This window comes from Acipenser ruthenus, chromosome 3 (assembly GCF_902713425.1).
Source record: "Acipenser ruthenus chromosome 3, fAciRut3.2 maternal haplotype, whole genome shotgun sequence".
Classification (NCBI taxonomy): Eukaryota; Metazoa; Chordata; class Actinopteri; order Acipenseriformes; family Acipenseridae; genus Acipenser; species Acipenser ruthenus.
Window position 1 is genome coordinate 49,039,482 of NC_081191.1, and position 24,560 is coordinate 49,064,041.

General features: G+C 39.8%; 1 protein-coding gene across 7 annotated transcripts in view; it reads left to right on the forward strand.

The window, feature by feature from the left end:
* Positions 1 to 249: 249 nt before the first annotated feature.
* trak1a (trafficking protein, kinesin binding 1a) overlaps positions 250 to 24,560 on the forward strand; it is a 94,325-nt gene continuing 70,014 nt past the window's right edge. For 3 of the 7 annotated variants that reach the window (XR_004543418.3, XM_033993118.3, XM_033993124.3), the window contains exons 1-2: positions 18,703 to 18,809; positions 22,192 to 22,386. Coding sequence is in view for 4 of the 7 variants with exons in the window: in XM_033993118.3 (XP_033849009.3) it covers positions 18,806 to 18,809; positions 22,192 to 22,386 (199 nt within the window). In the remaining 3 variants the exon portion in view is untranslated. Of the gene's footprint in view, positions 538 to 18,702; positions 18,810 to 22,191; positions 22,387 to 24,560 lie in introns of those variants that run through there. The other 4 variants (XM_033993122.3, XM_033993119.3, XM_033993125.3 and 1 more) reach the window with 4 other exon arrangements.

A 24,560-nucleotide genomic window follows, 5' to 3' on the forward strand; every position in this document is an offset into this window, starting at 1 on the left:
CTAGGAGGACAGATTTGAATTCTTCCAAACCATGCTGCAGCAGATAACCAGGCAAGGGATGTCCATGTAGTGTAGTTAACTTAAATTAACTGGTCACCACATGGACTGAATGTTGATGCCTGCTTATTCAAGGTGCTTTTGTTATTTGCTTGCATTGGGTTTATTGGCTGCTTGGTGGCCATAAACACAGGTTACATTTGGTCCTGATTTCAGATGCTTATATATGTTTTGTTCACTCTTGCAGATGCGTGGAGAAATCCAGCAGTGAGAGTGAGCCAAGCCTGCTGCTGTTCTGCCTCCCTGACCCAGTTGCCAGTGCTGGCCCCACTCATGGCACTTTGCACATCCCAGTGAAAGCTGCCAAACTGGACGCCACAGCTTTGCACCACAAAACCTCAGCCATTGCCCTGCCCCCTTCAGAGCCCAGCGATAGCCCAGCACTAGCCTGTGGAGCAGGCGTCAATGAAGAGCACTATGTAAGCGAGGCAACCAGTTTGGAGGATGCTCCAAATTACAGAGATGCTGGCACCATTACTGGTATGTATGGTAGTGTACAAGGTGCAAGGCAGGAGGAGGTATTGTTGTACTGTACCATACATGATTATGTGTATAGACAGTGTTGTTAATGGATGCAAACTGTCAGAGCAATTAGGGTAAAAGCTCTATACCCACACATGCAGACAAGCTATGTTGCATATTGTTTAAGATGCTTGCTTGTGGTGTACGTGGTCACGCGCTCATTTCACATAGACACTTGGGCCTTATAGGATGGGGGTTCATCTGAAAGATCACAAACCGTCTGCAAGATCAGCTGCAGTAAATCCATGCAATTAGCGAAAGATGTGCATGAACATTGAAGGCTCTGGATAAAATCCACAGATTCATGTAATGAATTAGATATTATCCAGAGATTTAAACATATTTATCATAATTCACTCTAATGGGAAAAACATTAGAGGCTAAGTGGCACAGCAAGCAATTTCATTTTCAAGCATTTAAGCTCTGGAGGCCTGGGTCACAAGTGAGGTGAGCTGTTGTCTCACCCTAAGATCAGGTCTCGCACTGCTATAAGGGAAAGTTCTCATGTGCCAGGCATTCATTGTCCTTTCACAGGAATGCTATAATGACTGAGGTAGCCTTCGTGTTCTGAAGAAAATTCGTACCAATTCTTAATTATTTACTAAATTCAATAAGAGAGAAGAAAATGTGTTTTGTATCTTTTGTAATAGTGTGTCTTTTGGAAACCTGTAGGAGTGCTACACATGAACTCCTGTCTTCCTTAGAGTTATTTGTGAACTTACCGACTTAAGACAAGTGGTGTAGTCGAGCTGGAACACAGTTCCAGTACTTTTTTCTATAGGCAAAACCTTGACTTGAGAATCTTTACCGATTTTGTTATGAAACTTCATGGCACCCGACGCTCTATTTTCGATGCCTAGGCACCAATGAAGCCTGTGTACGCTTTGCCACTAGGAACAAAAAAAATCAGTGTCCGGTTACCTACATACCAGTTTTGATGGTACACTCTGATTCACTGCCTCTGATAACCAGCACATATTTTAGATCTGTGTGGTCCAGTGGTTAAAGAAACAGGCTTGTTACCAGGAGGTCCCCGGTTCAAATCCCGGCTCACTCACTGACTCATTGTGACCCTGACCAAGTCGCTTAACCTCCTTGTGCTCCGTCTTTTGGGTGAGATGTTGGGGGAGAATTTTCAAAAGTTCGTAAATGATAACTCAACAAATGTTAATCAACAAATCATTATGTAGCATTGATTTTGGCATTTAAGAGGTTGTTATGCCTATCTCGTTATTAAATAATCATACTAACACAATTTTCTAAATTATGTTGCTTCATGAAATAATGTTCTTAAGACTATTTCTTTTGTTTTGCATGGGAATTTAAAAGCAAATCCTTGTTAATTGTAATAATTTATCAGGAGTTAATTTGCACTTGGAAAAGGAGGGCTTTAATTAACGAAAGACTATATAACTCACCTTGAAACAAATGTAACAGACTGCGGCTGTGACGCCGACAATACGAGACTACCTAGGTAATTCAATATTTGTATTCTGAAAATATTTTAGACTTTTATATACTTGTGGTTATGAATAAGATTTGTTCATTTGCTTTAACAGTTTGTAACCTTAAGCCCGGAACACACTACCCGATGGAAGGGATGCATGGATGCATAAATTACAGGGGCAATGGGGCAAATCAATAGGTGAAAAGATAAGGCAATGGCAGTAATAAATATCTACAATTTTGGCTAGAACTTAAGACGATGTGATTGTGAAAATGTGACTGGATAAATGCATGCATTTTCTCTCTTTCTCTATTAAACACACACACACACACACACACACACACATATATACAACATACATACATACATACATACAGACATACATACATACACAGTATTCCATTGGTTTGTATATAATGTCTGTGTTGATATGTTTTGAAAACAAGACCTGACAGCCCCACTTTGTACTTTTTAACTATTAGATGAAAAATGTACCGAATACTTAAAAACTGCTATGATTCATTTTTAATAGCATTATCATTAAATTATACCAAATCATGTTTTTTTATTTACAATGAAGTAACCTATACTGTGTCGCCCAAATGCTTATAAAGTCAGCAAAAACATGGTTTCCTTTCGTTGTAAATAGGTATAGTTTAATTATAACGCTACTAATAATTCCCACTCTTACACCTAATGAGGACGGGCTCACACTTTCTCCACTCCTAGAATGAACACTGTTAAGTACCTTCTGCACATACCGTTACTAACTCCTTCTCCCCCTACGCTGCCTGCTACAAATTTCAAAATATTTTTCAATTGTCATTCTCTGACTAACAAATCTCTGCTTCTCAGTGAACTTATAACTGATACCAATCTTGATCTTCTCTGTCTAGCTGAAACCTGGCACTCTGTAAACAACATGCACTCACTGCATCTAGCCACCCCAAAGGGCTATTCCCTCTTTGACAACCTTGCTTCACTGGCCGAGGCAGGGGCACTGCTGTTATTGCAAATTCTGAGCTTGTTTTCTCAGTTCTTTCTTTGTCTGCCTTTTCTTCGTTTGAACATCTCAACATCAAGCTCCCCTCTCCCATGTCCCTCACCCTTGCTGTTATCTACCGTCCACCTAAGAGGAACTCTGCTTTTATTGCCGAGTTTTCAGAATTCCTCTCCCTCGTCTGCACTTCTACTGACAAAATCCTACTCCTAGGTGACTTCAACATTCATGTTGACTTGCCTTCTTCCCCCCTAGTGACTGACTTCAACATGCTTCTGGACTGTCTTGGACTCTCTCAATCTGTCAACGTCCGGATTGTGAACGATCTCCTGCTTAATGCTGATGCTTCTGCTCTGTCTGTGCTTGTCCTCCTTGACCTAACATCTGCTTTTGACACCATAGATCATGGCATTCTTCTTGCCCTCCTTCAGAAGTATGCTGGGATCTCTGGAACCTGTCTCTCCTGGATGTCCTCTTACCTGTCTGGAAGCATGCAGTTTGTTTTCTATGCTGGATGCAGTGGTGTCACAAACCCAGTCATTTGTGGTGTCCCCCAAAGATATGTTCTTGGGCCCCTTCTCTTCAATGTCTACATGCTTCCCTAGGGTCACCTCATCCGCCAACACAGCCTCATGTTTCAGTCCTATGCTGACGACACCCAGCTCTACTTTAAAACTCGACCCTGGAAGCCCCTCTGCCATGGTTCGGCTCTTGGCTTGCATTCAAGACATCGAGGCCTGGATGTCTGCCAATTTCCTTCAGCTGAACACCAGCAAATCTGAACTCCTTCTAGTAGGATCTAAAACTCAACTTAAGAATCTCAATATAGCTGCCCTGAACCTCGGAAACTGTCTGCTGCTGCCTTCCCCCACAGTACGAAGCCTTGGTGTACTTCTTGACAGCAACCTCTCCTTTGATGCCCACATCTCCTCCGTGGTCAAATCTTCCTTCTACCATCTTCGAAACGTCTCCAAAGTCTGTCCCTACCTTTCCCTCCTGGATGTGAAGATACTTTGTCATGCATTTGTCTCCTCTTGACTCGACTACTGCAGCTCTCTATATGGTGGTCTTCCGGCACGCACCATAAACCGACTGCAGCTAGTTCAGAATGCCGCTGCCAGGATCCTTACCAGATGTAAAAAAAACGTGAACACTTCACCCCCCGTCTTGACCAGATCCACTGGCTACCTGTAAAGATCAGGATTACTTTCAAAACTCTCCTGCTCACCTACAATGCCGTTCATCACATAGGTCCCGAATACCTCCTCAACCTGCTGACTCACTATGTCCCTGCCCGCAAGCTGAGGTCCTCCGACTCTGGCCTGCTTGTTATCCCCAAGCAAAAGTGCACCACACTTGGAGAACGCTTGTTTAACTTCATGGCTCTGACTTTTTGGAACTCTGTCCCAGCTCTGGTGTGTGTATTATGCATTTTTCACTATTTAATGTATTATGCATAGTTTTTTTTACTGTATATCATGTATTGTGCATTTTTCTATTTAAAGTATTATGGATTTTCTTGGTGTTACTGCATCTTGTAAAGCGCTTTGTGATGGTGGTCCACTATGAAAGATACTAAATAAAACAGATTGATTGATTGATTGATTGATATACAAATCATGCAGCATGGTCCTAATAGCTGTATTAGGTGTATAATAGCTGTATATATATATATATATATATATATATATATATATATATATATATATATATATATATATATATATATATATAATATTCTGTAAACATTTCGTCTAATAGTTAAAAAGTGCAATATTGGGCTTGTTTTCAAAAGATGTCACCACGGACATGAATGGAATACCTAAAGTGATCTAGATCATTGACATTCACACATCTGTATGTATTATAACATCTTCTTATAATACTGTAAGTGTTTGGTAGCTACTTCTAGTCATATTGAGAGTATTTATCATGGAGGCAAGCAAACAGTACCAGAGAAAATGCATGATTAGGAATTCACTGAACAATTAACTATAAACAAAATGTGTATTGGGTTGAGGAGTTCTATCGTAATTCTAAAAGCTTAATGAATGTATAATGAAGTGTTACACACATGGTATGCATGTTTTAATAACTAACAACTACAAACACAAATTACACTTCAATTCAGTTTTTTTTTTTTTTTTTTTTTTTTTTTTTTAAATCTTTGCCATCTGATTTTTACCCACACGCCAGATCATCGTAAATCAGCATTGTATATGTGAAGTTATCGAAGTAAATGTACATTCTGCATGACAAAATTGACAATTTTAAATGAAGTTTACAAATTATACATAACATAGATATTCCCATTTATTTTTTCCATTTGGCTGATGCTCGCTGGTGGGAGAGCTGTCTCCCTCTACGCTAGTAATTTCCCTGACAGTGAATTATGCTTTCATTCATTTTTCTTGATCTTGTTAACATGCATTTTGATTAACAATTTCCCCTTATTTAGTCGTTGAGACAGGAAGTGATGTAGGTGACCTGCGACAATTAAGCTTTTTAACGAGAAATGTGTTCATTAACACCTCAGCTGAAATGTCAAAGCATTAACGGATTGATTTAATGAACACATTTCTTTTGCAAATCACTTGCTACTAAAGCGCCCATTACTATACCACAAGTTTGATACAATAACACTGGTTTTTGAAAATCCTGCCCATTGTTGTAAGTGTGCATAGTTCACACACCCTAGTCTCTGTAAGTCGCCTTGGATAAAGGCAAATACTGAAAAAAATAATAATAATAATAATAATAATAAAAAAAATCTCACGCACAATTGTCTGATTTCAGTCAGTCTTCCTTGTGATACAATGAAGAGAATATTTAGGAACTTCTATTACAAACTAGTACTATTTTTAGAAAGCTAACAATTTTTTTTTTTTAGTAAAAATGCTGATAAACAAGACAGCAAAAGTGCATCCTATTGTGGAACACAGGGTTAAAGCTGCTTTGTGTATCGGTCAGTGCAGAGACCCGGAGATTGGAATGAACTACTGCCCTTGCAACTGGCTTAGTATGGCACTTTGTGCCCTGGGGGTAACATTGTAAATGTGCAAGGAAACACGCTGTATAAGCTATGATAGGTGCCGGTGGGCTGGAATGTGTGTCCATGTTTTTCCGCTGTCTCTGACTAAGCTGGGAGAGGTTAATCAAGCGCAGCTGTAAGATTTGCAACGCCCGACACATTTTGGAAGTCTAAACATTTTGGATCAGCCAAAAAGTAGCCAAATTGTGTTTTTGAACCAGACAAAAACCGCACTTAGATTTAATATATATTACAAAAGCATAAATAAGTGCTACACATTTATTTAAAATAAATAAACACAGGTAAGTAATATTGTTATAAACTATTTATTTATCTGCTTTGCTTGTTTTTTTCTCATAATTTACAGTACCAGAACCGCTGTTTTTTGATCTGATGAGATAAAATGCGGAAGGTCCAGGGGGAAATAAAATGTATTCAGAATGTAGTGTAACATTAAGTTGTCCAGAACTGTCAGCAGATGGTCTTTTAAAAATACATTTAAAAACAAAAAATAACTGAGCATTTGTGTGATTCGTAATTTTATTGGATGCAGAGCTCCTGCCAGACGTATAGGAATATACCATTATTTCAATACGTCTGTGGAGAGGTTAGCTGCATATAGTAACAGAAGTTAATGTGAAACAAAAAGAGGCTGTATTTGCAGCTTGACTTGTGAACTGTACCGTAGTGTGAATGATCGATTTAATCTGTCTACCTTCCCTTCTTTGGGGATATCTGTGCTGTCTGTTATCTGGAACTCAATCATTTTATCTCTCAATCTGTCTACATCAAATTTGAGCTGTGGAAATGTCTCTGCTAACCTCACTACTGCAAATAAAAATACAGAAATCTTAAAATTAAAAACAAAGAAGCTGAAATAATTCAGTCACAGAATGAACTACCGATACTTCAGTTAAATAACTTGAAATCCTTAGAAGATGGATAAAAAAACTAGTACATTTAAAATAAAAACAATCAAAAACACTAGTTAAACTAAAGTAAAGATTAAGTATTGTATTCCAGCAAGATTGGAATGTACAAGAATACTTCATTTTTTTTTTACTTGATGAGTTGGACTTGCATGGAAGTCATTGTAGCGGTGAGTGGAGTGACAGCACTGGGGCGGGCGCTCTCACGTCTCCTGAAGCTGCTTCGCCTATGTTACCAACCCTGACACGTGCCTGCGTTGCCTTCCACTGGCTTCCCCTGGGTCCTAAACTATGACAGATATCTTCCCGTATTGTGCTGAGGGTACTATGATTTAGAACTTGAAAAATTAGCAAACAAAATTACTTTGGCAAAATATTAAGTTTAAAATACGTGAGAAAGTTTGTCCCGGGAGCCGTCTGAAAGAAGGGTAAAAAAAATACAGGACCCTCCTGGCAAATACGGGAGAGCTGGCAAGTATGCAACCCCGTTTCAGCCCAACATAAGTGGCAAGTAACATCCTGTACACTCTCCAATCATTTTTTTTAATTTTTCAAATTGCTTCCCACCCACCTCGTCTTCATATTCTGGTGTTTTGTTATTTGTACATTGAGCAAAGATGGTGATCAGTGGGTGCAATAAATTGCATTACAAATGGATAGATTAATTTGCTCCACGAGGTAACGGTTGCGGGGACCAGCATGTATTTACATTTACTGGATCAGAGGATGACCCAAGCCACAGTGCAGTATTTGTCAGACAAAACTCTTAAACCTGCAAAATTGAGACGCCATTTATCTACAAAGTATTCAGAATGTGAAAAAAATAAAAAATTTTAAACAAAAGAAACAGGAACTTTGCCATCAGCAACTTTCAATGCACAAAATGACAGCATGCCTTGCTGACCTGGTAGTGAAGATTCAAGCCCAGGAATCTCATTGTTAGATACGTTATATAAATACTTTACTTTCTACATGTACATATACAAATTGGTTTCAAAATACTGTTGTGAAAAAAATGTGTGGCAAGTGGTCTGTGGGATAAATACAAAAACCAAGGTGATCCCTACATTGAAAAAGGTTGGGAACCACTGTCCTAGAATGAGAATTCCTGTTGGTATGTAATGCATGGGAAGGGAGTAATAATTTGATGTATGATTTATGATGATCTGAGCAGTTCTACTGCCTCGTCCGGGCACTTTTGTCTCTGGCCAGCGTTTACCCACTCCCACCAATGTGTACAGTGCAGCAGCATGATTTATTTTATGTTACCATACCGGTAGCCTATAGGCTGAAGTAAAACAAAAGTGAGCTGGGTGTTCATTTACTAATGTACTGTATAGACATACTGTACAGATTTATATTTTTGTTAATAATGTAATGTGTAGCCTACCCAAAACACTTCAGTGCAATGATTTATACATTTAAAATACATTGAGCACTATAAATGTATTTGCACACGACTCTCGCAATAGAAATCTCGCTAAGAAGACGCAACAAATATTTAAATTACTATATTGTGACCCTTTCATTAATATATTTTCTCTTAGTACTACGACAAAATGTATACTTTGCTAAGTGTGCAACGAAAATGCAAATTGCGGTATGTTTGCGCTGCGACGGGTCCATCTTAGTACACCTACCCCTATGTGTATACAGTGCATGTAGGCAAAATGAATAATATTTTGTTGTGTTTCCAATGCAACTCAACTGGGTTGCCCTATTCATAAAACATTTTAATAATGCCTGGTGTGTATTTACTAAATACAATTCAGAATGTATTGAATCTTTCTTAATTTTAATTTAGATAACAAATGCAGGCACTCCCAGGTAGTTTCACAGACTCTGATTAGGTAACATTTGCTAGTCCAAATGAATGCTAATCAGGGTCTGTGAAACCAGCCATATATTCCTATTACTTTTTTTTTTTAACACTTCTGTTTTTTTCTATTCACAACACATGCCATTGATGACATCATATAGTATCTTCCCCACAAACAAAGAAAAGACAAAAGGTGTTTTTTTTGTTGTTGTCGTTTATCTAAATAGAAAAACATACTTGAACAAAACACATATTGTATGTGCAACAGTGCCTTACAGGAACTGTGATGTTAATTCTGGTTAAGGTTCATTCCAAAATGTTTAAAATGTTTAAAATCTAGGCCCACTCTTGGCCACAAATGGAAGTCTTAAGCTTGTTAAAAAAAGACCTGCTCAAATTATTATTTGTCATATTTAAAGAACCACCATTATACAGTTTTACATCTAAGAGCTGTAATAATGAATGCACAAGAACTGTTGAGTGACACAGTAAACAAACCCTTAGCACTGTAATGCATTTGCCTGTGAGTTATGCTTTTAGAGAAGACTTCCTTTTAGTGTATTGTCTTTTATGCAGTGTTATATACTGTTCTATGTTTAGCTAAAGGTTAAATAGACAGATTCATTGGGGAATAAAGGATTCTGACTTGTCAGATTCAGAGAGTCGTGAGATTGCAATGAGTAATAGACCTCAAAATCCCTGAAGGTTATGTTAGATTAGAACAACATGGCCCACGCTCATTTATGTAAACTGTTAAGTGTTGCATCCCAGTCACTGTGGAAACCCAAGGGGGGTGGGGGGTGGGGGCATGATATAGTTTTCACATGTGTTTAATAAACAAGTATTTTTTTTTTACTCTAAATTCATGACTGAGCTGAAGGACATTCAAGGACTGTGTAGAGATGCAAAATGATAAACACTGGCTACAGCTGGTAGAATATGTTACTGCAGCTTATGTTGAGTGTTTTCTGTCTGTTGATTTATAATGCAGTGCAACAATAAATATAATTTTTAAAAAGATGTGATTCTGGTTCCCTATCAAGTACGAAATGTACCCGTTACCTAATGGGTATTTAACCTAAAGACCATGATAACCTGAATAAGATATCAAAGCTGAATCAAAACCAGTGCCTGTGACACAGTTAGAACATAAGAATGTTTACAAACGAGAGGAGGCCATTCAGCCAATCTTGCTAGTTTGGTTGTTAGTAGCTTATTGAGTCCAGAATCTCATCAAGCAGCTTCTTGAAGGATCCCAGGGTGTCAGCTTCAGCAACCTTACTGGGGAGTTGGTTCCAGACACTCAAAATTCTCTGTGTAAAAAAGTGCCTCCTATTTTATGTTCTGAATGCCCCTTTATCTAATCTCCATTTGTGACCCCTGGTTCTTGTTTTGTTTTTTTTTTCAGGTTGAAAAAGTCCCCTGGGTCGACATTGTCAATACCTTTTGAATTTTGAATGCTTGAATCAGATTGCCACATAGTCTTCTTTGTTCAAGACCTGAATACATTTAATTCTTTAAGCCTGTCTGCATATGACATGCCTTTTAAACCCGGAATAATTCTGGTCGCTCTTCTTTGCACTCTTTCTAGAGCAGCAATATCCTTTTTGTAGCGAGGTGACCAGAACTGAACACAATATAATAGATTAGGTCTTACTAATGCATTGTAAAGTTTTAACATTACTTCCCTTGATTTAAATTCAACACTTTTCACTATATATCTGAGCATCGTGTTGACCTTTTTCATAGGTCCCCCACATTGTCTAGATGAAGACATTTCTGAGTCAACATAAACTCCTAGGTCTTTTTCATAGATTCCTTCTTCAATTTCAGCATCTTCCATATGGTATTTATAATGCACCTTTTTATTGCCTGTGTGCAGTTCTTTACACTTTTCTCTATTAAATGTCATTTGCCAATGGTCTGCCCAGTTCTGAATGCTGTCTAGATCATTTTGAATGACCTTTGCTGCTGCAACAGTGTTTGCCACTCCTTTTTGTGTCGTCTGCAAATTTAACAACTTTGCTTTCTATACCAAAATCTAAGTCATTAATGTAGATTAGGAATAGCAGAGGACCTAATACTGATCCCTGTGGTACTCCACTGGTTACCTCGCTCCATTTTGAGGTTTCTCCTCTAATCAGTACTTTCCGTTTTTTACATATTAGCCACTCCCTAATCCATGTGCATGCATTTCCTTGAATCCCTACTGTGTTCAGTTTGAGAATGAATCTTTATGCATTATGATTTGCACATCCTTAATACTGTACATATGTACAGTGGCTCTCAAAAGTATTCACCCCCTTGGACTTTTCCACATTTTATTGTCTTACAACAGGGAATCAAAATGGATTTAATTAGGAGTTTTTGCCACTGATCAACACAAAAAAAGTCCATAATGTCAAAGTGAAAAATAAAATCTACAAATTGTTCTAAATTAATTACTGTAAATTAATTGTTGTCGCCTGGGAAGGATGTCATGAGGTTCCCACCACCGATGCCAGGGGAGGACGACTCGCTGTCCCAGCTACCGCTGCCAGAGAGACGTCTCGCTCCACCAGAGGGAGTAGTGCAGGAACTGCCGGTCCCTCCCCCTCCACCAGAGGGAGTAGCGCAGAAGCTGCCACTCCCTCTACCCTCACTAGAGGGAGTAGCACAGGAACTGTTGCTCCCTCCATCACCACCAGAGTAAGTAATGCAGGAGCTGCTGCTCCCTCCATCACCGCCAGAGAATAGTGCAGGAGCTGCCACTTCCTCCACTTCCACCAGAGGGAGCAGAGCTGAAGCTACTACTCCCTCCACCTCCAGTAGATATTCGGCAGTCCCCACCTGTGAAGGAAGACAACGAGCTAGTCAAAGTCCAGCCTCGGCTGGGGTCTTGCCTAGAATGGTGCAGGGGATGTGTAACCCCCAATGTGCACTAATGTACCTACCCGGTACTACAGGCACCTAATCGGTACCAAACCGACCCACACCATTGCGGTACCGTCCAGGTTCCTACCTGCTACTGACCGGTGTTGTTGACAGTCCAGTTGCTGTATTTAGCAAGCTGAGGCAACAACTGTGTACATTTTTACTGTACATTGCTTACTGTTTGCATAATGTTGGGGTTTTATCCTTGTGACACATGCAATGCCAGCCTGCCTGTCTAGTACCAAGCAGGCCTTGTTGACAGCCCAGTTGCTGCCTTTATCAAACTGCTTTTCTTTGAGTTTTATGCTCATATTTGCATAATGTCTGATAGGTTATCCTTATGACACATGCAAGGCCAGCCTGCCTGTCTGATACCAACACCCTTGACAGTCCAGTTGCTATTTTTAACAAGCTGAAGCAGCAACTGTACATTCTCGGTACATTGCTTGCTATTTGCATAATGACTGGGTTTTATCCCTGTGACATGCAAGGCCAGCCTGAGGCGCACTCAGAAATTGAGAAAATCTGAGCAGCAGTTTCTCCACAGGCACGTATGCCTGATGGGGACAAAGCCTGTGGCCAGACCGCCGCCCGGCACAGAGGCAAGAGCCTCAGGCCAAGCCACCAGGTGAGCAGCGGCCCTAGGGTTTTGCTGCCACAGGCCCAAGGCCCCTTCTCAGGGAGCCATCTGGAGTATTGGCGTCAGACATCTGGGTGCTTACTACCGTTCAGACTGACTACTCACTGCAGTTAAAGCACAGTCCCCCTCCCTTTCAGGGCGTGACTGCAGCATCTGTCACGGACCCACAGGATACCACTGTTGTGTCTCAGAAGGCAGCAGCTCTGCTGCAAAAACGGGCTATTCATATGGTACACTGTCTTCAGTTGGAGGACGGGTTCTACTCTATTCCCAGGCGAGATGGTGGCCTCTGACCAATCCTCGACCTCAGGCAGGTCAACCTGTTCTGAGCCAAAGGAGGTTCAAAATGTTGACTATGCAATAGCTGTTGCAGTCATTCAGGCCAGGAGACTGGTTTAGCACGGTGGACCTCAAAGATGCCTATTTCCGTATCCCCATAAAAACCGGCACTCTTACGTACCGGTCTTAAAGGTCTTGCAATCTGGCCTCTCTCTAGCTCCCCATGCCTATTCTAAGCGCAGTGAAGCTATACTGGCCCCATTGAGAGTATCAGAGTACTCTGTTATTTGGACGACTGGCTCATTGTCCCCAGTCTCCAGCTCAGGCAGACGCTCACACGTTACTGGTTGTTGGCCACCCTCAACGGTTGGGTCGTATGGTAAAAGCCAGCTCATGCCTCAGTCAGCCTCCTATCTAGGAGTGTGCTTGGACTTCGGGTTATGTTGTCCACTCTGTCGGACGGCAGAGTGCAGAGAATAGCCTCCTGCTTAGAGCATTCAGCTCAACAGAGCACTCATGGTGGAGAAAATCAGGCAACGGGCCAAGGTGCTCTTAGTAGCCCCTTATTGGCCCAGGAGTGGTCTAAACCGTGATGCAGATCCTAAGCGGCATGTCATGGAGACTGCCCAAGCGTTGTGACCTGCACAGTCAGGTACGGGGAATCTTATGGTATTCTGACCCATCGAGCCTGTAGCTCAGGGTCTGGCCCGTGAACGGCAGCATTGAGCAGGGCTACTGACACCTTGCAAAATGCCACAGCAGCATCCACACATTCCCAGTATGGGTACAAGTGGAGCGTCTTATAGACGTGGTGTCTGCCTCGTGGGTTCGACCCCACGACTTGTCCCATGGCACTAATACTGCAGTTTTGCAGTATCTATTGATGAAGAATTCCCTCTACATTAAAAGGCACTGCATATCAACAGGACACTCAGTACTGCATCTCCAGCCCCGCCCCACCCCTTGTTCGCTGTATTTTTCACATACCTCTTCATAGTCGTGCATACTGATAAATCATCTCCTTATCACTCGTTTTATCACCAAACTCCTCAATAATGCGATCCAAGTCATTATTTTATTACTATAACATCTCAAAAAGCTGTGCAAATGTCCATGATATTCTTTGAGCGCTGGAAAATTGTAATGTCGGACCTGGTTGGACATAGGACTGCAAAGGGTTAAAGGTCTATCTGGCAGCCATTCGGCTTGCCATGTAAACTTGACTCGTCTCCCCAGGAGCTCAGCTTCCTGGGTGGGTGGAAACTTTTAAAAATGGTTTGCCCACTTCGGCTACCTATGAAGGACTTTGTTCCTCACTGGAGGTTAAACGTGGTTCTCAATCCACACTTGAAGTCTCCATTTGAGCCCACGCATTCAGCTGAGCTGAAATGTTATCGAGCAAGCTTGCTATCACCTTCGTTAAGTGGGTGAGCGAGATGCAAGGTTTCTCCGTAGTGAGAACCTGCTTCATTTTTACAGAGGCCAGGACAAGGGTTACTCTCCGTACCAATCCTGCCTTTTGCCGAACGCTATCTCGGCATTCCATGTCCTCCAGTCTGTGGAATTGGAGGCTTCTTTCCACCTCCTTCCAGTCTGAGAGGGAGCTACAGCTCCATACGCTCTGCCCAGTGCAGGCCCTGGCATGCTATGTTAACAGGACAAAAAGTTTGAGGCAGTGCACATGTGTTGTCTGCTCTGGGACTAAGTCCCAAGGTCAAGCCCTGTCTAGGCAGAGGCTTTCCGAATGGATAGCAGACACATGCAGGACTGCCTATGAGCTGGCCAACTTCCCCCCTCCAGAAAGCTCACTGCCCATTCCTTCAGAGGCATGGTAAGTTTGTGGGCTTTATTCCAGGGTGCATCTGTCAATGACATTTTCATTGCAGTGGTGTGGGCTACTGCCCATACGTTTACTAGGTTCTACGGACAAAATAGACATAGAGGTTCCTAATAGTAACGCGTAAGGTGGCCTTTGTCTTAGCCTTGTAGCATTCCAGTTGGTCTGCAATAATTGCAGCAGTCTTGAAGGAAAAATGATGATGATGTCTGTGTCTGCAGCCCTTTTGTGGCTTTTGGGGCGGGTACGACTGCGTCACAGGCTCTGACGTGCAGCTTTGATATCTTATTCAGGTTATCACCGTCTTTAGGTTAAATACCCATTAGGTAATGGTTACATTTCTATTTTAGGGAACCAGGGTTATGATAATATGATAAAACGTTCTCAGCAATGCCCTATCTGCTTCTTCATGTGTTAGTCTCTATAAATTATAAAATATTGGGATTGATGAATACAATAACTGCAGAACAATTGGAAGGGGGGCATTTGTTGAAAGACAAATTCACTCAGACTCCTTGCTTCTTCATTTTACCCTAAAAAGTGGGTTTCTGCAATTGGTGACAGCCAAGACAGGTACCACATGAAGCCGCTCTTTCAGCTAAGGTAGCCATGTGTTTTTCTAACAGTTCCATAATATACATTTTCTCATTATCATTTTATTTTACTAACCTGATCTCCTATTACACAGAGATAGTATACCCTCTTGTGGTACTGAAGTGTAACTGCATTCATTAGGAGTTATGTAATTTAATTTTCTGGTTTTGCATTGTCCTACTTTATAAATGATATGCGTACAGCTTTGGGAATACTTGTATGAATGCATTGCAGGTTAGTTATAATTTCCAGTTTCTAACCCCTAGGTCACACGATTTGCTGTATGCATGGTTATTTGTCTCTAGATAAATAGACCTGTGGTTGGGTGGGAAATTAGACATCTCTGCTGCTGCATGTACCCTTTCCCAAACACACAACCTAGGTTACACATAACACAGCTAGGTCCAATCAGTGGCAGATTTGAATACTTAAAACATGGCACTGTTGTGTCTTTACAGATTCTGGCCTTTGTTGGTGAGACAAGGGTAAAAGCTCTATAACTACACCTGCAGTGGAGCCTGGCTCTTTGGCAAAGTGGTTAAGAGACTGTCCTTGGGTGCGTTCCCAGTTTGAACTAGCCTGCGCCCAGTTACAAGAGATCAGACATCCAGGAGTGCATGGGAATCTCTTTTGTGTATTGTTTTTGCTGTATACTCTTTTCACAGCTAGAGGCCTGGTTTAAGTGAAGAGTTTGGTGATCTCAGATGTGTGCTTGTGCACAATAGTATCCCAAAAACATAATTTGGCACAGGAAACATTTTAAGGCAAAAAGGAATATAATGGACTATATACCCTGTAAGAGAAGGCTGGTCCCACCTACACTCACTATGCATTGTAGGAAGCTCACATTAGCACTGCTTCAGCCTTTCTGCCCTGTTCAGTGTTTATGCCTTGATTGTGCTTGACTGGTGAGCTCCAGTACTGTCGTTTTTTGCCATTGGGCGGCTCCTGTCTTGTGCTGGAGGATAATTGCATTTCTACATTCTGTACCAGTCTTGTCCAACAGAGAGTCATAAAGGAGCATAGTAAAGACTACCAGCATATTGGAAGCAATTAGGAGGATGATGCAAATATATTGGTGACTCATTCTGAGCTGAATTTAAATACTGGTCCAAGAGATACATTATCAAGTATATCTTCTCTTTTATTTCAAAATATAGTTATTGATCAAATCTTCTCTTTTATCCAGTAATTGTGACTTCTGCTGTAGGATTCAAAATGTTATGATGTTGAACACACAATTCCTGAAGCAGTACCAGCATTGGATATTTATTTAAAAACACAATTTTTAAATGTTAAATATTAAACAAGACAGCACACAAAGTCCAGTAAATTAGTGTTATGTCACTGGGTACACTTGGCACCCCTCAGCAATGTAATGTGTGTTGTTGAAAATACTTCTTCAGACTTAAAATTAGTCAAAGGAAATTACTCCTAATCCAATGTTGAGCTTGAGGTTTTGATTTGTGTCTATTTTTATGTATTATTTATTTATTTATTTATTTATTTATTTATTTTCCCTTTTCTTTACATGCTTCAAATGTTTTTGGTGTGTGATGTTGTGCAGTGGGATTCTGTTGTTTCCATGATTAAGTACTTTGCCTTTAAAAGAACAGTACTTCACAGAATTCTTAATTGCATTGTTTAACTTCCTGCGCTACTGTTTGAAAGAACAGTACAATAATTATTTACAGCATCTTGTGTAAACTTTATTTAGTGTTGTGGACTTTTTGTTATATTTTACAAAGGTTGCAAAACATTGCAATGGACTGTAGATGCAGGTATCTACAGCTGTGCCCAAAAGTTTTGCATTACCCTGTCGAATTAACTAATTCCCTTTCAAGTATGAAATGTAACCATTACTGTATGGGTATTTACCTCTTCCCCCTCCCCCTCCACGTTAAAGGTCTTCCTGGCAGCTATTTCGGCTTGCCATGTCAACTTGCCACTTCTGCCTCCCCAGGAGCTCATTTCCTGGCGGGAACATTTCTGAAAGGGGCCTGGCGGCTTAGGCAGCCTATGAAAGACATTTCAGTTCCTCACTGGAGGTTAAATGTGGTGCTTAATGCACTCATGAAGCCTCCATTTGAGCTCATGCATTTAGCTGAGCTGAAATATTTATCACTCAAAGAGGCTTTCTTGCTTGCTATCAGCTCCGCAAAGCTTGTGAGTGAGATGCAGGCATTCTCCATTGCAAAAGCCTGCTTGATTTTTAAGAGGCCTGGACTAAGGTTATGCTCCGTACCAATCCTGCTGCTTTTGCCGAAAAATATCTCGACATTTCATGTCAACCAGTCTGTGGAATTGGAGGATTTCCATCCACCTCCTTTCCAGTCTGACAGAGAGCAGCAGCTCCATACGCTCTGCCCTTTTTTGTCTGCTAAATCCCATGGTCAAGCCCTGTCCAAGCAGTGGCTGTCCAAATGGATAGCAGACACAGTCAGGACTGCCTACGAGCTGGCCAACTAGCCACCTCCAGAAAAGCTCACTGCCCATTTCACCAGGGGCACTGGAACCTCCATGGGGCTTTATTCCAGGGTGCATCTGTCAAGGACATTTGCAATGCAGCGGTGTGGGCTACCCCCCATACCTTTTACTAGGTTCTACAGACTGAATGTTGTGGATCCTCAAAACCCTGGCTTTGGAACTAGTGTTAAGGGTGGCTTCCCAGTCGACAATTACAACACAGGCATAGAGGTGAGTTTCTCCCTCAATTGTTTAGCCCTAGCTACTTGTTACTGGGGTTTCATATGGTAATACACAAGGCAGGCTCTCGACATAGCCTTGTAGCATTCCAGTCGTTCTGCAATCTTTCCCTTGCAAGACTGCAGAACAATAAAGGGTGCCAATAGTCTATTTGCGATTCTGTGGCTAGCATTCATAGAGTTATTGTTATCTTTCTGTAGAAATGCAATAAAATGTAAATGAATATATGTATGAGACTGTCTGTACCATTTATTTTGACTGCTTACTTTTCCTTGAGACTTGTGTAAACCGTGATTTCACGATGCCCACCTATCTTATCTTGTCATGGATTTTGACAACACCTTTCTCACTGCTCAGTTTTTCCTTTACTATAGGAGGAAGGGAAGTCCACCAATATGTTTTGTCAGCTGATGGGAGACTTTGCCAACTGCTTCTCTGTCCCTTTCTCTGCCTGTGTCTCTATATCTTTGCCTCTCAGTTAAAATACAGTACATTAATTTTCAATAAATATTGTCTGCCAAAATATGTGTGTGTCTATATATGTGTATATATATATATATATATATATATATATATATATATATATATATATATATATATATATATATATATATATATAAATTAGCATGGTAATGGTTGTTGCATGATACTTTTATATGAATATAGTAGATATAGTAGAAAACCACATTTTTTTGTAGTCACAATACCAAAGGAAAAAAACACCCATAAAGTTACAAAAATTAAAATAAACAACTCAGTAATTGAATTCAAGTTTTGTATATAGTATATATCTGCTAATGTTATTGCAAAGTAGAGCAAGGACTCGATCAACAGACCTAGTTACTGGCCTGGCATTAATCAGTCTATGTTTAGTCAGACCATTCACAGCCCATGTGATTATTACTCCTGGCATCCCAAACATTGGATTGCAGGGACATGCTGCTGTCCTGCAAAGTGCAGTGCGCCCTTTACTGCTGTTACTGAAAATGTAACTTGTAGAAAGACAAAACTGGACCAGGGGCACCAAAACCATGAGTGAGTAAAACACTTTCTGCAGCTGTAACCACCAGTTTTTTTTGTTTTGTTCTGTTTGCCTTTGAAATCTGCAGTATGGTCATGTTCCTGGTGTCTCTCTGTGCTGTAGTAGCTGTATGCTAGAAAGGATGTTGTTTTTTGCAGTACAAGGTTATGCAGTACAAATTACTTGATTGATTGTTGGTGTATAATTAAAACACATTAATTAATATTAAAGGCTATTGTTCACCTTAAATATAAATAACTATATTTTCCAAACATAAAAAGAAGTCATAAAAACAGCAAATCAACTAGCTTAAATATACAGTATTGCTATCATAGCAGTAGGTTAGTTTTAAATCTGGTATTTTAAAGTATAAAATATTAATGCCTTTTTAATTCGATTCTTCTTAGTTTTCTATAGCAATTTTACATTTTCAAAGACATTGTAAAATGATAGGTGTAAAAATTGTGTCCAGTTTATATTCAGTGTAATAGACAAGTAAGAGCCTTGATATTCTATTTGCCAAATAAAATGTGGGTCAGAAATATTTTATTTAAATAAAAATCTGTGTGTTGTGTTGATATTTTAGCTTTTGATAGTAGTGACACAATGGTGAAGGAGAAAAGAAGAGCAAGGGCAACATGTTCACAACCTTCACTAGATGGTTTCTATAAATAAGTTCCAAATATAGCCAGCAACAGTGTCCCACATGTATAGAGACATGCAGGCCCTGCTGATTTGTACAGTCTTCAGCCAGACTTTATCTCGCTGCTCATGGTCTATTTGATTTCACTGCCTCAGTAGGTCTTTAGCTCGCTGTGAGCTATGTTAAGGGCTTTTGTTTGGTAAAACAGGGTAACATCCTGAAACATGCTACAGTCGTGGCTATTTTATTATTAGTTGTTGAAAGCCATGTAACTTTGGAGTCTAGTGCCTGAATCTACTGAGAAATAATGTGTTACCTTACTAACCAACCTTAGCAACTGTGAACTGGAACATCCAGCACAGAAAAACAATTCAAGGATACAAGTAACTGGCATCCTATAGCACTCTGGTGACCAATTAGCAGTTATTTTTTTAACTAGGCGGTTGATTTTATTCTGTGTGATAAATAGTGTAGGGCAGCAGTGTGGAGTAGTGGTTAGGGCTCTGGACTCTTGACCGGAGGGTCGTGGGTTCAATCCCAGGTGGGGGACATTGCTGCTGTACCCTTGAGCAAGGTACTTTACCTAGATTTCTCCAGTAAAAACCCAACTGTATAAATGGGTAATTGTATGTAAAAATAATGTGATATCTTGTAACAATTGTAAGTCGCCCTGGATAAGGGCGTCTGCTAAGAAATAAATAATAATAATTATTATTATTATTGATGTTGTTTTTGTTACTGGTGCTTCTGGTTTGGAAGGGAAGTGGTGGTCATTTTCCATGCTAAAGATATCACCCCAGTCTTGCAAAGAAAAGCCAGACATACAGTAACATAGTGAGGGACTCAACCCCCTACTGAGAAGCAGTATAGTATGAAGATGATTTGTAATGCGTAGTTGGTGTATTAGTAGGTGAATTCTTGGAACCTGGAGTACCCGGTACTTCGAATGAATTACTGCAGTGCAAGTGAGGCTGAAGCCACTCAGAAAATACTGTCCACTGTAATACTCCAATCTCAAAGTCTGATGTAATCATTAACATGTAGGTATTCTATTTGTAACTTTATAAAATCCACTTTTAATTCTGTAATTCAGATTGTTTTCAAGTCTCTTATCTAAACTAAAGCTGAAGCTGAGTAACTAATTTTGCCACTAGGAGGCTCACATAGCCCTTTGTTGAAAGAACATAGTGTTTATTTTCCAAATGCTCTAATTTGTTTTTAAAATGCCCCTTCATGCAAGTCAAATATCTAATTTTTAGGACAAGGCAATATGAAAAGAAACATCATTTATGAATTAACATGAAATGGCTGTAATTCCAGAAAGTGCCATAAAAAAGTATATATTTTTTTACTTTACTAAATGAAATAAGTCATACCATACTGGTACGGCACAGTTGAAAATAGGGCCCAGTCATACCTTTTCCATTGCCATTTACCACACACAGTGGAGATGGAATTGTACTGTATGAAGTACATTGATATTTCATTTGCTCAGTAACTGTACTGTACGTTTGTCAGCAAATCATTGGATCTAAGCATATAATCACAATAACAGCATTTGCACAGGTTGTGAAAACTAGTGAAGAGTGTCTGTACTTCAGTATATTTACACATGGTGTGTTTGCTCAGCTTGTTTGCTTCCTCCATTTTGCATATTAAACCTTTCAGAAAGAGATGCAAAACTTTTTTGTTCTATTGTCAAGCCACCTCCCCCTCCCTCCCTCAGGTTTAGGTAAAGCCCAGCTGTTTGTGTTGCAGGTTTCCTTTTTTTTTTTTTTAAATGAGAGTACCTCCTAAAAGAAATTTGTTAGGCCTACCTAGTACATATTAATTGTATGAGGCACAGTTTTTCTACAGATTGGTGATTTGTTTTACAGGCATTTTGCCAACTTTTTTGTAGAAACAAAATAACATTTTTGGTTTATTATTATTATTATTATTATTATTATTATTATTATTATTATTATTATTATTATTTATTTCTTAGCAGACGCCCTTATCCAGGGCGACTTACAATTGTTACAAGATATCACATCATTTCACATTATACATTATTTCACATTATTTTTTACATACAATTTACCCATTTATACAGTTGGGTTTTTACTGGAGCAATCTAGGTAAAGTACACAAGGGTACAGCAGCAGTGTCCCTCACCTGGGATTGAACCCACGACCCTCCGGTCAAGAGTCCAGAGCCCTAACCCCTATACCTTTTCACCAGCAGTGAAGCTGTTACCAAAAATGCATCTGACTTGGTTTTACCTCATAGGAAAATGTTGAGAATCTCAGTTATTACCAATGCACAATTGAATGCATTTTTACACTGGATCTGTCTTGAATTTGCTCCTATATAGTGTTTCAGCTTGTAAACTCTCCAACACCTTTTTACAAGAGCAGGTTGTTAGAAAACTATAGTCCAGTAAATCCATTTAAAATGTTCTCAAATAAATGTATGCCATGTGATGCTGCTGTTGTATTGAGTTTCCAATTGAAATGTACTGCAAAATCCAGTTTCTGCTGCAGTTTACTATTTATTTGATTTTGTGAGTAAAGGAGTAAAATGAAGTGTAATATTTATATCCACCCTCGTACCAGATATCCTACTATATGCAGTCTGGTCCTGAGTAAATTCATCGATTGAATGGGCGACACCCTGAAATGTAGTGCACACCACACAATATGTTGCCTTTACAGAAACTCACTTTTTTTTTTGTCATTAAAAAAAATCTTGTTTTTCTTATTTTCTTCCAGACGTGTGCAATAGTACTGATCTTCCAGAAGTTGAAATTATTAGTCTACTGGAAGAGCAGCTGCCCCACTACAAGCTAAGAGCTGATACAATTTATGGTTATGACCACGACGACTGGCTCCACACCCCGCTCATTTCTCCTGATGCCAATATTGACCTAACCACTGAACAAATAGAGGAGACGCTGAAGTATTTCCGTAAGTCCTTGATTCTCTACTAAGTGCATGTGCTATATCTATATTTATATCTATCTATCTATCTATCTATCGATCGATCGATCGATCACATATACATACATACATACACACACACACATATATATGTGTGTGTGTATGTATATGTGTATATATATATATATATATATATATATATACAGACGTGCTCAAATTTGTTGGTACCCCTCCACAAAAAACGAAGAATGCACAATTTTCTCTGAAATAACTTGAAACTGGCAAAAGTACTTGGCATCCACCATTGTTTATTCCATATTTAATAGAAATCAGACTTTGCTTTTGATTTTTTATTCAACATAATATTGTAAATAAGAAAACAAATGAAAATGGCATGGACAATAATGATGGGACCGCTAACCTAATATTTTGTTGCACAACCTTTAGAGGCAATCACTGCAATCAAACGTTTTCTGTAGCTCTCAATGAGACTTCTGCACCTGTTAACAGGTAGTTTGGCCCACTCTTCCTGAGCAAACTGCTCCAGCTGTCTCAGGTTTGATGGGTGCCTTCTCCAGACTGCAAGTTTCAGCTCTTTCCATAGATGTTCGATAGGATTCAGATCAGGACTCATAGAAGGCCACTTCAGAATAGTCCAATGTTTTGTTCTTATCCATTCTTGGGTGCTTTTAGCTGTGTGTTTTGGGTCATTATCCTGTTGGAGGACCCATGACCTGCGACTGAGACAGAGCTTTCTGACACTGGGCAGTACGTTTCGCTCCAGAATGCCTTGATAGTCTTGAGATTTCATTGTACCCTGCACAGATTCAAGGCACCCTGTGCCAGGCACAGCAAAGCAGCCCCAAAACATAACCAAGCCTCCTCCATGTTTCACTGTAGGTATGGTGTTCTTTTCTTTGAAAGCTTCATTTTTTCGTCTGTGAACATAGAGCTGATGTGACTTGCCAAAAAGCTCCAGTTTTGACTCACCTGTCCAAAGGACATTCTCCCAGAAGGATTGTGGCTTGTCAATATGCATTTTAGCAAATTCCAGTCTGGCTTTTTTATGTTTTTCTGTCAAAAGTGGAATCCTCCTGGGTCTTCTTCCATGGAGCCCACTTTCGCTCAAAAAGCGACGGATGGTGCAATCAGAAACTGACGTACCTTCACCTTGGAGTTCAGCTTGTATCTCTTTGGCAGTTATCCTTGGTTCTTTTTCTACCATTCGCACTATCCTTCTGTTCAATCTGGGGTCGATTTTCCTCTTGCGGCCGCGCCCAGGGAGGTTGGCTACAGTTCCATGGACCTTAAACTTCTTAATAATATTTGCAACTGTTGTCACAGGAACATCAAGCTGCTTGGAGATGGTCTTGTAGCCTTTACCTTTACCATGCTTGTCTATTATTTTCTTTCTGATCTCCTCAGACAACTCTCTCCTTTGCTTTCTCTGGTCCATGTTCAGTGTGGTGTGCACAATGATACCAAACAGCACAGTGACTACTTTTCTCCATTTATATAGGCTGAATGACTGATTACAGGATTGGAGACATGTGCAATACTAATTAAAGAAACTAATTAGTTTGAAATATCACTATAATCCAATTATTTATTATCTTTTCTAAGGGGTACCAACAAATGTGTCCAGGCCATTTTAGAATATCTTTATAGAATAAGCAATAATTCATCTCTTTTCACAGCTTCTTTGCTTTATTCTATGACATACCAAAGGCATGCAAGTATACATGATAAAATAGCTTTTAATTTCATCACTTTTAAGGAGGAATGAAGCATTATTTCAATGAGCTGTAAGGGTACCAACAAATTTGAGCACGTCTGTGTATATATATATATGAGAAAGAAAATGTTTAAAAGATTAAAAAATCTTTTATTTTCAGGACGTTTCGGGCAAAAGCCCTTCTTCAGCTGTTTAAAAAGAAAACTAAACACAGTGCAGTAAACTTGTTGTTATTCAGTATTTGTAATTATACAATTATACACTTCAACAGTAATGATCACACTGCTGAAGACATCACAGTCTGTGTGATTGATTAATCAGTGCTATGGAACAAATGTTGCTCGGAAACAAAAGGAACGAGAGTTTATCTTCAAACTGGGAACTTTGAAACCTCTGGGAATGAACATTCTATTCTAATAATCATGACACCAGCCACAGAATTTTTGTATAATTACAATTCTTGAAT